Raw genomic sequence first — 13603 nt, forward strand, 5'->3', positions numbered from 1 at the left:
TGGGACGTTTGCCCTCAACATCACCAGGGTCATCTCGCCTGATCTTATACCGCGATGCATGACATACTGGGCATGCATCTAACTTCTCGTACTCCTCGCCACAGTAGAGGATGCAGTCATTAGGACATGCATGTATCTTCTGGATTTCTAATCCTAAAGGGTAGACTACCTATTTTGCTTCATACGTAGTGGCGGGCAATTCGTTATCCTTCGGAAGCATCTACTTTTGGATTTTCAGTAACTCCCCAAATCCCTTGTCAGATACACCATTCTTTGCCTTCCATTGCAGCAATTCCAGTGTGGTACCCAACTTTTTCTGCCCCGCATCATAAGTTGGGTATAGCAATTTCTTGTGATCCTCTAGCATGCGCTCGAACTTGATCTTCTCCTTTTCACTTTCGCATTCTCTTTGTGCATCACGAATGGCCTGACCAAGATCATCAGTGGGCTCATCTTCTGCCCCTACCTCTTCTTCAGCTTCCCCCATTGCAGTATCATTGAAGGCCCTATATTCAGCAATAATGTCATCATCGTCCCATTGTTCTTCTTCACCTTCTTCCATTACAACCCTGGTTTCTTCGTGCTTCGTCCAACAAATATAGTTTGGCATGAAACCTGACTTCAACAAGTGTGAATGAAGACTCCTTGAGCCAGCATATTCCTTCAAATTCTTACATATGGAACATGGGCAGCATATGAAACCATCGCGTTTGTTTGCCTCGGCCACACGTAAGAAAGAATGCATGCCCTCAATGAACTCTTGGGAGCGGCGATCAGCATTGTACATCCAATGTCGGCTCATCTGCATTACATGACATACATACCATATTAAAACCTAGAACATAATTAGTTAATTATACAACAAGCATGCCACCACACAAGGTATTAATTTATGAAAGTCGCGCTACAATGTAGACAATCCCAACTACCACTAAAAAAACTAAAGCTAAAATGCACTTCAGCAGCATAAGGATTTCACGACCAATCCCAACTAAAACAGACAGATCATGCGTTTGTTCAACATCTATGGGCTTCTTCCGTAGGATCACTGCCTCATCAACCGCCATAGCCGCCTGTACAAGAGAGTTTTGCACGTGTTCAACATACTCTTCCTCCTAGTACCAGCCTGAACATCTAGTGCCATCCCACTAAAATTAAAACAAAAAATTAGAACTTTAATCACAATCATCAAGAAAATAAGTATAAATTAACCATAATCATCAAATGTGACAAAATAACTCACATTGTGATCCGGACACTTGTAGAAGATACGGCCCTTGTTGGGACACTCCTTCCTCACCCAGTACTCCATCACAATCTTCTCCTCACACTTGCCACATGCAATGAGAGGGAGGTCCGGCCTTAGTTGCTTTGTAACCCGATGAGAGGCCGAGGACCCGGAAGCAGTTGCCATCTACTCTCTATACTCATTTTTAATATAATATAAATTTCTCATTTTATAAACAAATAAAATTAAAAAAACTCTAAAATTCTCTATATCTCTAAAGCATGAAGTGTGCTATGCATGCTAGAAATGAAAGCTCAATACTAGTTTTGAATAACTACTTTAACCTTCCTTCATCCAAATATGCAAACTTTAAAGTGATTTTGAGCTTAAATGGCTTACAAATAAAAAAAATCTACCATAAAAAAACCACATATATCTAGTCCACAAAATGAAATAAGCTACTGATGAAACATGAGAGTATAAAGTTGGTAACCTTTAGAACCAAAGAATCGATGGAGGAATGGAAGAAATCTTGTGATCACCGGTGATGAGGAAGAAGAGAGGCCGGCGATGAAGCAAGAACACTGAGCTCAAAGTGGCTCGGGCTCGGGCTCGGGGAGGAACAAGGGGTATATAGGAGGGGACCTTTAGTCCCGGTTGTAGATAGAAACTAGGACTAAAGGTCCCTTTTGAGTCCCGAATGGAGCCTCCAGCCGGGAGTAGACTTTTACTCCTGGTTGGAGGGACCAACCGGGAGTAAAAGTGAACCTTTAGTCCCGGTTGGTAGCTCCAACCAGGACTAAAGGTCACCTCCAGCAAAAGCCTGGCGCAGTAGCCGTTGGGCAGGGACCTTTAGTCCCGGTTGGAGCTACCAACCGAGACTAAAGGTTTCTCTAGTCCCGAGCGTGAAAAATACCGGGACTACAACCAAATTTCGAAGTGGATCAAAGGTCGTTTCTCTACTAGTGTTTGTTGTCCTTAGCTGGTTGTCCACGCATGCATGACGACATATCATGGAGTGATCACGCTCGAAGTTAACATGACTTGTGCAAGCTTTTATTTCACGTATATGATAGGGAACTTATACATGGATTGGATCGATCGGACAACCTATAACATACATATACTCTGTATTGTACTATATATATGCAAGAGCTACTGTACGTCGAGTAAAACCCGCGCGTGCACACAGAGATCAGCGAAATGGACGAGCGGAGGTCCACACACTTTAATAGCTGCTCGGCCAACCGGAGCATATATACAGTGACTAAGACGGTCTCTAAGGAATCTATGTGAGCATCTAAAATCAAAATGGGTAGTAAGAGATCTAAAATCAATCTCTAATCGAGTATCTATACGGGAGATCTATTTTAGGTTGCCTAAGAGACACAACCCAAATATGGACATACTCTCTCCTAGAAACACATTTGTAGAAATGATTTTTTAGGTCTTATTGTTAGAGAAGATGTCGAATATGAATTGAACCTTTTGCCTATAGCATTACCCAAAAAATGAATAAGTCTTGTATTTTAGGTGTTGTTGTTGGATATAGCCTAAGCGGGCGCGCAGGTAAAGCCATCGGGGATGGCCTTGTCGCAGTGGTTAAGGAGGAGGCGCAGGCCGAGAGGCACGTCGAAGTTGATGACGCCGAGGACGTTGGCCCTGATGTCGGTGCATAGGCACACATCGATGTCAAGGTCGATGAGCCCCCTGAGCAGCGGGTAGCACTGGCTGTCATTTGCCGCGTTCTCGCCCCCCGGCGGGAGGAGCACGCCGAGTAACCTATTTAGCAGGCTGGCGCACACGCGCAGCTTCAGCGTGTCACAGGAGCTTCTGTTCCTGGTGGACGGCGCTGGCGGCGGCGACAGAGGTGGTGGAGGTGGGGGCGGGGGCGGGGGCACTTGGTCCATCCCCAAGGAAAGGGCGGTTATTAGGGAGAGGAGCATAGCGAGCCTGGATGATGGCGCCATTGCTACCCAACCTAGCTAAACCTTGTTCGTGTAGACGATGCTTTTGTGCTTGCTTGGGATGCTTTCTTTGGGTTGGTGCTTGGTATGCTCTACGTCAAAAAGGGTTTTTAGGGACGGTTGTAGACCATTTGTAGGGGCGGTTTGCCCAGCTGCCCCTACGCAAGGGTCTCTACAAATCATGCATTTGTAGGGGCGGTTCCCAGGCCGCCCCTACAAATTATTTGTAGGGACGGCTGGTGTTTCCAGCCACCCCTACAAATAGGTATTTGTAGGGGCGGTTCAATCTAGAACCGCCCCTATAGTATGTTTTCCCGCCAAAAAAAATTCAAATTTATAATTCAAAATCACGTTGTCGAACATCCCACGACCAACGTTCTGAACCGCGTTCGCGTTGCCGAACGCCCCGCGACCAACATTCTGAACCGCGTTCGCGTTGCCGAACGCCCTGCGACCGTGACTACAAGCACAAGAGTATTCTATAAACTACAATTATAAGTCCAATTCACAAGAATATATACAATCCATCATTAAATATATAAATTCCATACACATTGTTATCAACGTCCTAGAGCTAGTCTTTTAGTCTCACGAAGGTGTTGGTACTGAGGATTTGTACCTAACTCAGACTCTCGGTCATGGTAGGCGCCTCTGACGTATACAATCTGGTCCAATATGAAGTTGCAAAGGTCACCGACGAGCTCTAAGAGTTGGTCATCCTTGTATGGGTCTCTTTTCATTCCTTTCTCTTCTCTCCACTATAAGAGAACAAGTTTCGGTTTAGTATTTCATACCATTTACGAAGTTTTTATACTACGGGTGAAGAGGTTCAAACTTACCCTTAAGAAGTGTCTCCTGTAGGCATCGATGTTACTCATTATAGAACATATATAGTATCCACAATGTACACTCTCAGGCTTCTACTTGGGGCACTATGTGTTTTGCATATGAAAATGTTAAGTAATGCTTTTGATAGCCATGTAATGAAGTACTAAAGAAGTAAGTTACACTTACCGCACATAGTGTTTTTATGGCCAGCTTTTCCTTCCTTGCTGGATCATGCCTTCCATGATGATTAGTGACATAGAACCTAAATGCCCTGTTCAAATTATTTTAGCAAATACAACTTGTTAGTATCCAAAAGTGAACGTTACAAGTATGTATACAAACATATAAGCTAATGAGGATTGTCAATATGTATACGTCTTGAGAATCGATATGAAGTCTTTGTATGTCGCTGGGTCCTTATCTAATGTATCAAAGACCCATGCCATGCTCCTCCTGACATCGACGGCTATACAAATCCAGTGGTTGCTGCATGGATTTAATCATAGAACTAGATAAGCTCTTTTGCATCGAATAAAATATATCGAACAAAGTTTTAAGTATAGAGCTGAGCTTACTCGAAGTTGTATGGTAGCCATATAGTAGAGTGTTGTTGGAGATTTTTGAAAGCCAGGGCAATGTATGCCATAACCTTAAGGGACTCTTCCCTTAGTTTCACCGTACAGATGTGCTCTTTCTCCTGAAGAGTCTTTGCAGTAGCTAGCTCTTTGGCATCAAGTGTCCACCGTTTAGGGTAATTGAAATTTGTTTGGGCTATAGCTTGAGGGTCCACATACCCAACTTTTACACTTGGCATTTGTTTGACAATGTGCACTTGCATTCTACAAATCACGGCATGGGTTAGTTACAACAAAATTCAAAGATGACATTCATATCATATCGAGAGGACAAGGACTTACAGGCACCATGTGCGAATTAGATTCATCTCCATTTCTCCCAGGTGAAAGCATGTTTGCATGTCATTGAAGTCAAAGACAATTTTCCCGGCTGGGCTTCCAAATGTGCCGGTGGGAAAGCATGCTTGTATGATATCTATGCTCGTTGGGAGAACACGCAAGTACCAATCATGGAACCTTCTCATTCCAAGTGGTAGGCGCTGGATGTCCCGGTTTGGTAGGAAGGGCTTGCCTCTTTCATATGTTTTCGGGCAATCCTTTCACCATTTGATGGCATCAACATTTAGATACTGTTTTGCAATTTGGTGGAGTTTGCTAGTGACGGCCTCCTTAGAACCCCGTGATGGGACTTTTTTAACTTGGTTCTTAGGCTTGAACTGGTCATGGGAATACCATTTGGACACCGACGAGACATCTTTGATCGGAACATAAACTAGCCTTATGGTGATTGGATGCTTCTTTCGAAGTTCCCATTCAGGCACGTCCTCATCTTCTTATGCTGTAGCTTCTTCAGGAGGCACTCGTTGTTCATGTATCGGCTATGTTGGTTGAGAAGACTGTGGTATCTCATGATGCACTTGCTCGGTACGAGCTGGAGAAGGTTGTGGCATCTCATTAGGCACATGCTTGCTAGGAGGCGGGGAAGAAGGTGGCATCTCAGGAATGTGGGGTCACGAGACGGTGAAAATATCTCCCCGACCTCAACAACTCGCTCCAAATTTGGGAGAGGGGGAGGCGGCGAAGAAGTAGTCAATATAATGCCCTATTTGTGCCAGAGGATGAACTACCCCATAACGTCTCTGAGTAACACCAGCCCCTCGAGAGTTGCATAGTCTATCCTCCACTACATGAACTCGGGCTTCACTGTATGAACCTCAACTGTGGGGTGTACGGCCCCAGATATCCACGGCAGACCACATGGGCTGCGCCCCTAGGGGTGGCCTAGCCCACAAGAAGAAGCCTTGCAAGGCATGACTCTGCTCGGCGCCATCCGTAAGACATCGGGAAGATATCCTAAAGATAATATGAGATCTGTTAGGATATGTATGATCCCAAGATTCCTATAATTAGTTATTACTTTCTGGTTATCTCTTAGGTCTAACCAACTTGTAACCCTATCTCTCGGACTATATAAGGCGGGTAGGGACCCCCTCTAAAATCACGGCATATAATACGATAGCTAATACAAACCAACAGACCACAGGAGTAGGGTATTACGTCATACTGATGGCCTAAACCTATCTAACTCGTGTGTCTCTATTTCCTTTTTGTTCTTGATCTCGTGCTCCTCTATCGATCAATCTACCTTCGTGGGATACCCCTCGGAGGACTACCGATGATATTCTGTCGATAGTTGGCACGCAAGGTAGGGGTGTGCGTGCTGTTTCCTTGTTGAACAAGATGACTTTTTTAGCAGGCTCTTCATCCCTTCCACAACCCGGCCAGATCTTCATAGTCGGATCCATCTCATGGGTCATCAACACTGACGGAGTCGGAGAGCTCCTTGAGTCGGAGCAGATCGTTTCTGCGCCGGCCACCCCTGCACCTGCAACTGCAGATTCGATCTCAGAGGCAATTCTGAGGTCTCTTTCGGCAACAACTCGCCATCCGCTTCCTCACTACCAAAGGAGGCTGATCAACAACGACGATCTGATCGAATCCATCGATCGGGTCGGACTGAATCTCATCGATTGTCTCTCCATCGCCGAATCGGCACTGGACACTCTGGTTCAGCGCCGACCACCCTCCGATCCAGATCTATCGGAGGGTGCTTGTGAAACTGCAAGGGCTATGGCCCTACCCTTCGGATTCTCCAACACTGTCGCTGCTTACCAGCACGCCCTAAGGGGCAAACTCGCCGACTAGATCGCCGTCCAGCTCTCGCCGGTTGTCAACATGCTACACTTAGGCCGGAGCCCTGGGGCGCACCTCTAGACCATCCTGGAAGAAACTCTGGGCTTCGAGTCTCAGGGCTCTACGGAGACCCTCGCCGAAACCTTCTTTGATCAATTTCTCCTTCCATCCTTCTGGGGTGGTGCAATCTTCAACGTCTGCATCGATAGCCCTCAGAACGGCGAAACTGAGGAGGAGCATGCTGCTCGGGAGAACCGAAATGTCAACCATGTGCAGCGGCAAGAAAACAAGGCAGCCATCGCAAGGGTCGAGGCTACTCGGAATAATCGGCTTGACTCTCAAGGAAGACTGCTCCCGCTCTACCGTGACCTCGACGAAGAATTTCTCCGCATCGATGGCCACAACGTCTTCAAGACTCCAAGCGCCAATTTGGTAGTAGCCGCCAATGAGCTCACTCATTTCCCTCAAACACCCGAGCTCGCCAAGATCGCCGCCATGCTTAAAGCGGCTCACTGTTAGGTCAATGAGATCCACAAGGATCAGAGACCTTCATGCTCTACGAGCATGATTCACCGATCAGCTGCGTCGAGGTCCAATCGCTGCCCAAGTCAAAGCCATTTCGCCGACCAGTCGTTACCTATCTAAGGGGGACTCGGGGGGCATCGCACCAAACACCATCGCCAACACGACTAGGAGGTCGAACAGGATGCTAGAGTACATCTTAGCAACCTCCGGGATGCGCAGCGGCGTATCGAGCACCGTCGCTTTGGTCGCCATGAAGACGAAGTACGTCGCCGCTAGGATTACAAAAGGGAGTACGGCAACCCAGACTCAGCCCTTGAGCCTATCCCCGACCACAACACTGCAGATTACGGTGTCGACAATCCTGAGGGGCCTCCGGCTTTCACAAGGGCACTCCAAATGCTTTGATGGCCCTATGGTTTTAAGATCATCGGGGTCGAGCCCTACAAAGGAAGAATGAACCCAACTCAGTGGCTATAGGCTTATGCCACTGCCGTTCGTGCCACGGGAGGAGACACCAGCATCATGGCAAATTATCTCCCGGTCATGCTCACGCCACCCGCCATGAGCTGGTTCACCAGCCTTGCGCCGAACTCCATCAGCTCGTGGGAAGAGTTGAAGAAAGTCTTCATCGACAACTATATGGCCACGTGTACTCTACCTGGCATGAAGCATGATCTCAGCCGCATCAACCAGAAGCCATCCAAGCTCCTCCGTAGCTACATCCGGCGTTTCTCCGAGATGAGGAACTCTATCCCCAACATCACGGAAGCTGAAGTCATCACCGCCTTTACCCGAGGACTCCACCATCACGAGCTTCGCTCCAAATTCAACCGTAAGCCGCCGACCAGTATCGATGAAATGATAACTACTGCCAACCAGTATGCCGATGCAGAGGCAGCCAAGGTGCGCTTCAACGAGGATGCAGGCACTCAGTGACCACCTCATCGATACGATGATCACCCTGATGACCGATGTCACAACGACCGCCATCCCGACGACCGCAGCTATCATCATGATAGCGGCCGTGATCGAACAAGAGGACACAGGCCTGGCCAAAATCGCCGCCGTCGGCCAAAACACATCTTCGCCACCGTTAGTCAACCTTGCGCCAAGCGTAACTATGACGAGCAGTACCAAAAGATACTCGACGGCCCATGCCCTCTTCACAAGAACGCCAAACACAAGATGAAGGACTGCATTGGTCTAGCCAGGGAGTTCCAGGACAAGAGGCTCGATGACGACGCCAACAATGGAACAAGAGGTCACCGACCACCTGGGAACAACAACAATGCCTTTCAGGACTACTATAAGGTGGTTGCCACCATCTTTGGGGGCCTCGCCTCCACTGAGAGTCGAAGGGAACGGAAGCTTACCGCTCGATGAGTGCTCGCCGTCGCTTCAGAAGAAACTACCGCTGACCCCAGCTATCGACTGGGGTTGTGGCTGCTAGGAACTTTCGGAGGGCTGCCAACTAATGCCAGTTCTCCCGGCGGCGTCTCTAATATCCATAGCTCCGTAGATAATCCTTGCTCCTCCAGCGCCTTCGCAACTAGAGCCTTCACTTGGAGCTCAAGACTAGTCTCCCGGTCTCGGCCATGTTTCTTGTACATGTGCTTGTCCTCTTCGAATCCTTGCTTCCAGGTCATCCTTTTCCCTAGCCCCCTAGTGCGGCCCGTGTGCTCCTTATTTCCCAAGCCAAGGCTAAGATCGTCCCTCTCTCTGGAAGGATTGAATGAGCCCTTCTCCTTGTCTTCAGCATATTTTAGTATCCTTGATACCGCCTCTTGAGTCTCTGGCTTATCAAACTTAAGATTACTACTGGATGATTTTGTACTCCTCGCATATATCCAGTTCCTTGAGCGTACCTTCAAATTCGTCACATCGATATTCCCAGCAGCTACAGCCTCTTCGTCCATCTTCCTAAACTATTCTTCCTTAGCATAGTAGCCATCGGGGCCTAGATGATGGTGGTGTTTGTTCCTCTTCGCCAGCTCGGTGTTACGGGCACTGAGCTCCAATGCCTCCGGTGAAGTCTTCTGGGCCATGAGCTCCTCCCATTGACTAGGAGTTATTTTGCCGAACTCGTTGAAGGGAGTTAACCCCTTTTGGATATACTTCATGTTGAGCTCCGACCTCCAACGTTGGAATGACTCTCCCGTCATCCTGATAGCATTTTTTTACCAATTCGTGCTTACCCTCCGGAAATCTAAAATTGACCTTCAGCTGCCTATCCCATAGTGCATTCTTTGTGTTCTCTGGTACCTCTTTCTAGTTAGGGATTGCTGGGTTCAATTTATCTCTTACTAGGGCCTCGATCGCATTACGGAATTTTCCTCTTAATTCCTTCGGCTCAAGGATCCCCCTGCTGGCCCAACCTCCATTATCACATAGCATGCCTTATCTGGATATAGATTTCCTTTTCTATCCCCTTGTTTCCTCTTAGGCTTGGTAGTCGTGGTTGTGTCTTGAGTTTGTGGAGCAGAGGCATCGTGATCCGTCTCTATGGCTGTTGCCTCTGCTCTCCTTTCCTCTACTCCGTCTTGTCCAGCGAGATGTCACGGACGTCGACGTCGTCTTTTCCAACTTTTAGGAGGGACCTGTATATACGATAGGTCAAAGTGTTAGCAGAGGTAACACAGCCAAAGCTTTAGCAAAATTTACAAGCTAAGGCTTTTTCCCTACCTCCTCGTTCGGGTCAAAATCCTTGTCCAAATCTTCCTTTGTTGGCCTCCTTCTGGCTTCACGTGGGAAAGGATCCTCAGGACTTTCATATCCCTCTTCTGAGTCATCTTCTTCTTCTTTGCCTTCAGCAGCCTCTCCTGCTCTTCCTTCTGCTCCCCCTTCCTCCTCGTCACACTACTCCTGAGTAAGCATCACTTCTAGATCCTTTTATAACTCGTTATTGAACTGCTCCTGAGTTAGCTAGTCCTCTAGTGCTTGCTCCTCATTGGTTGGGTGCTCATCATGCTCAGGGCATCGGGCTACACTATCTGATGTCCGCGACATTATTTCACGCTTTGTTCTAATAGATGCAAGAAAGTGTGCTTTGGGTACGTGAGAAGGTATAAGAAATAAAAAAGGGCTATAAACCAAAGTAGTCCTATAAAACAACAATATACCAAAAAAAGAGTAGTAGTAGTGGTAGAGGCCTCAGAAACATGTCAATCATCATCTGATCTTGAACTTGGAGCATCAAGGCATCATAATAGAGAAGAGAGGAGAAGGTAATGTAGGGGCGGCTGCTAATGATGCCAAGTTTCTCACAAGTTCTTGATCATCAGCTCATATTCCATATAATGTATGGACTTAGACAATTTTATCATCAGCAAAACAAAGGAGAGGAGAAGAGAGGGGAGATTTGGCAAAAAAACCAACAGCTGCTTAGCAAACAAAGTGCAGCAGCTGATGGCAAAAGACAGGACAAGTCCTGGGCGAGTCCTGGGAGATTTGGCAATAAAAGCAACAGCAGCCAACAGTTAGGAGCTAGAAGTAGCCACTTAGGAGTAGTAAGTAGAAAGTAGTTGAGTAGAGTAAGTGTAGCAGTAGAGTAGTAGTAGAGTAAGAGCAGCAACCACTTAGGAGTAGTAGTAGGAGCATCACTAAAAGAAGAGCAGCAGTAGGAGTAGCAAGTACAGGGAGGAGTAATAGGAGTAGTAAGAGGAGTAGTAGGAGTAGTAAGAGGAGTAGTAGTAGGAGGAGTAGTAGTAGTAGGAGTGGTAGGAGGAGGAGGAGTAGTAGTAGTAGCAGCAGCCACTACACACCAGCAATATATAAGCAAAAAAAACAGAGAAGGAGTGGTAGTAGTAGAGTAAGAGCAGCAGCCACTTAGGAGTAGCAAGTAGTAGTAGTGAGTAGAAAGTAGTAGAGTAGAGTAAGTGTAGCAGTAGAGTGGTAGTAGTAGAGTAAGAGCAGCAGCCACTTAGCAGTAGAGTGGTAGTAGTAGGTGCTATAATGAAAGATTATATATAAAAAAAGAGTAGTAGTAGTGGTAGAGGCCTTAGAAACATGTCAATCATCATCTGATCTTGAACTTGGAGCATCAAGGCATCATAACAAAGAAGAGAGGAGAAGGTAATGTAGGGGCGGCTGCTAATGATGCCAAGTTCCTCACAAGTTCTTGATCATCAGCTCATATTCCATATAATGTATGGACTTGGACAATTTCATCATCGGTAAAACAAATGAGAGGAGAGGAGAGGGGAGATTTGGCAAAAAAAAGGCAACAGCTGCTTAACAAACATAGAGAGAAAAAGGTGTAAAAACAAGTAGCTACTGCTTCCCAAACATAGAGGATAGGAAAAATAGCCAAAAAACAGTTGACTGCTGCCACATGGTTGGAAGACCCCTGCAGATCAAAATCTGGTAACTTAGATAGCCAACTAGTAGTAGTAGGAGAGTAGCTAGCAGTAAGTAGAGTAGCTAGTAGCCATCTAGTACCAGTAGTAGTTTCTAAGAGTATAGGGAAGAGGGCAGAGTAGCAGCCAACACTAGAGTAGTATAGAGTAGTAGTAGAACAGCAGCAGCAGTAGGAGGACAGTAGTTTCTAAGAGTATAGGGAAGAGGACAGCAGCAGTAGTAGAGCAGAGTATAGGGAAGAGGACAGCAGCAGAGTAGTAGTAGTTTCTAAGGGTATAGGGAAGAGGGCAGCAGCAGTAGAGCAGCAGCAAGAAGACTCACTGTGTATATATAAAATAGTGGGCATATATTAAAACAGTTGGCATATATAAAACAATCTATTTTCAAGAGTTCAAGAGCCATCTAAGTTTCATGCTGGAATTAATAATATAGCATGATGATTGATCTACCCACTCAGGATACAGAAAGCTCCATGCCCCATCCATCCATCATTCCATCATGCATCAAGGTCGGCACAAGGCAACAAGAGAGGGCCACTGACAGGTGGGCCGCGAGCCTACACTAGGCCCACGTGTAGACCCAACAGCTCGTGCAGTGAGCCAGTGACAGGTAGGCTGTCCGTCACAGGTCACGCCAGACGATGGTACGCTAATAACATTAGCTCTAACATAATTTCTCTAATAATAGCACATGACTCATCGTTTGAATAGTTCTGCAAGGCATTCTCGTGTAATCTTAAAATGTACACGTGAGCCTCGCTCTTGATGAAGAACTAGCTTTTCTCTCTCCTATCAAAATCTGAAGAAAATATACTTAGAGCTAGCTAGCTCATAAATTATCATGGAGCTGCTAGTAAACGTGGAAGAGAGAGAACAATATTTATATCATATTGTGAGTGCGAACCTCTCTCTTAACTCTATACTATTTTCTTATTTTTTTGTACTACTATTCAACAAATAAAAAATAATTCAGCTCGCTCAAAACTTGACATCGTCCTTATCGTCCTCTCCGGTCTCCTCTCTGCACATCCATCTGGGACTCTGATCTCACTCGCCTTCTCGCTCATGTCATGGATGGCCGGCCATGGCCATGGCCTGATGAACAGATGGGAGAGAAAGCCTACTACTAGCTGCCACTGCCAGGAATAATAATGGAATATGGATTTCACTGCAAGCAAGCAAGCAAAGGGCAAAGGCAGTGGCTGCAACAACAAGGAATCCAGTAAAAATTCCTTCTGCACTGCATTGCCTGGAATCTCAAGCCTGCAGACATGGGGACACAGGGAACATCATGCCTTCTACGGCCCAAAACTACATCCCACTCCTTTCTGTTTGTTTTTCCTAGCTATAGCTACTAGCACACGCTATTTCCTATGGCCAAAAAACAATATACATGTCGCTTTTTAAGGTATATATTTATACAAAATATTACCAACATCTGTATATTATCCATCGATATTATTAAGTGTTAAGCACTGTAATTATTATTACCTCTTGTGTATATATCTCTAATGAAACTTAAGAAAAATTGACTTGAGATGTGCATTCTTTTTGGACGAAGCCTCCCAGGAATGGTGTAGGAGTAAAGGTCAACAACATCGGTCACTCTAGAATTTTCTATGGACCATGATAGCAATATAGCACAGATATATACATAATGATAGTAAAAGTATTTAACAAAATATGATCACAAAAGAATATCAGCTTTTCAAATGTGTGCTTATACTACTAAATGAACATACTTGGCAAACAATAAACATAATCTCTCTCTATAGCAGCAAGTAGGCCAATCATCAACCGATCGGACGCGAGGAGGCGAGATGAGAAGGCCCCTCTGCTGGTGCAAGTGGATTGAAGACAACAAGCCATGCATAGCACGTAATACTCATCATCTTCATATTAGCATGTATCAACTAAAAATTACCAGATAAG

The 13603-nt window shown here is 46.0% G+C and overlaps 1 protein-coding gene across 1 annotated transcript; it reads right to left on the bottom strand.

Moving 5' to 3' along the window:
* Positions 1 to 2781: 2781 nt before the first annotated feature.
* Positions 2782 to 3198, bottom strand: LOC136491803 (cortical cell-delineating protein-like). The gene has a single exon (XM_066488038.1). It carries the CDS (start codon positions 3196 to 3198, stop codon positions 2782 to 2784), a length of 417 nt encoding a protein of 138 aa, XP_066344135.1.
* Between the last annotated feature and the right edge of the window lie 10405 nt (positions 3199 to 13603).

This window comes from Miscanthus floridulus, chromosome 11 (genome assembly GCF_019320115.1).
Source record: "Miscanthus floridulus cultivar M001 chromosome 11, ASM1932011v1, whole genome shotgun sequence".
In the NCBI taxonomy this organism is placed as follows: Eukaryota; Viridiplantae; Streptophyta; class Magnoliopsida; order Poales; family Poaceae; genus Miscanthus; species Miscanthus floridulus.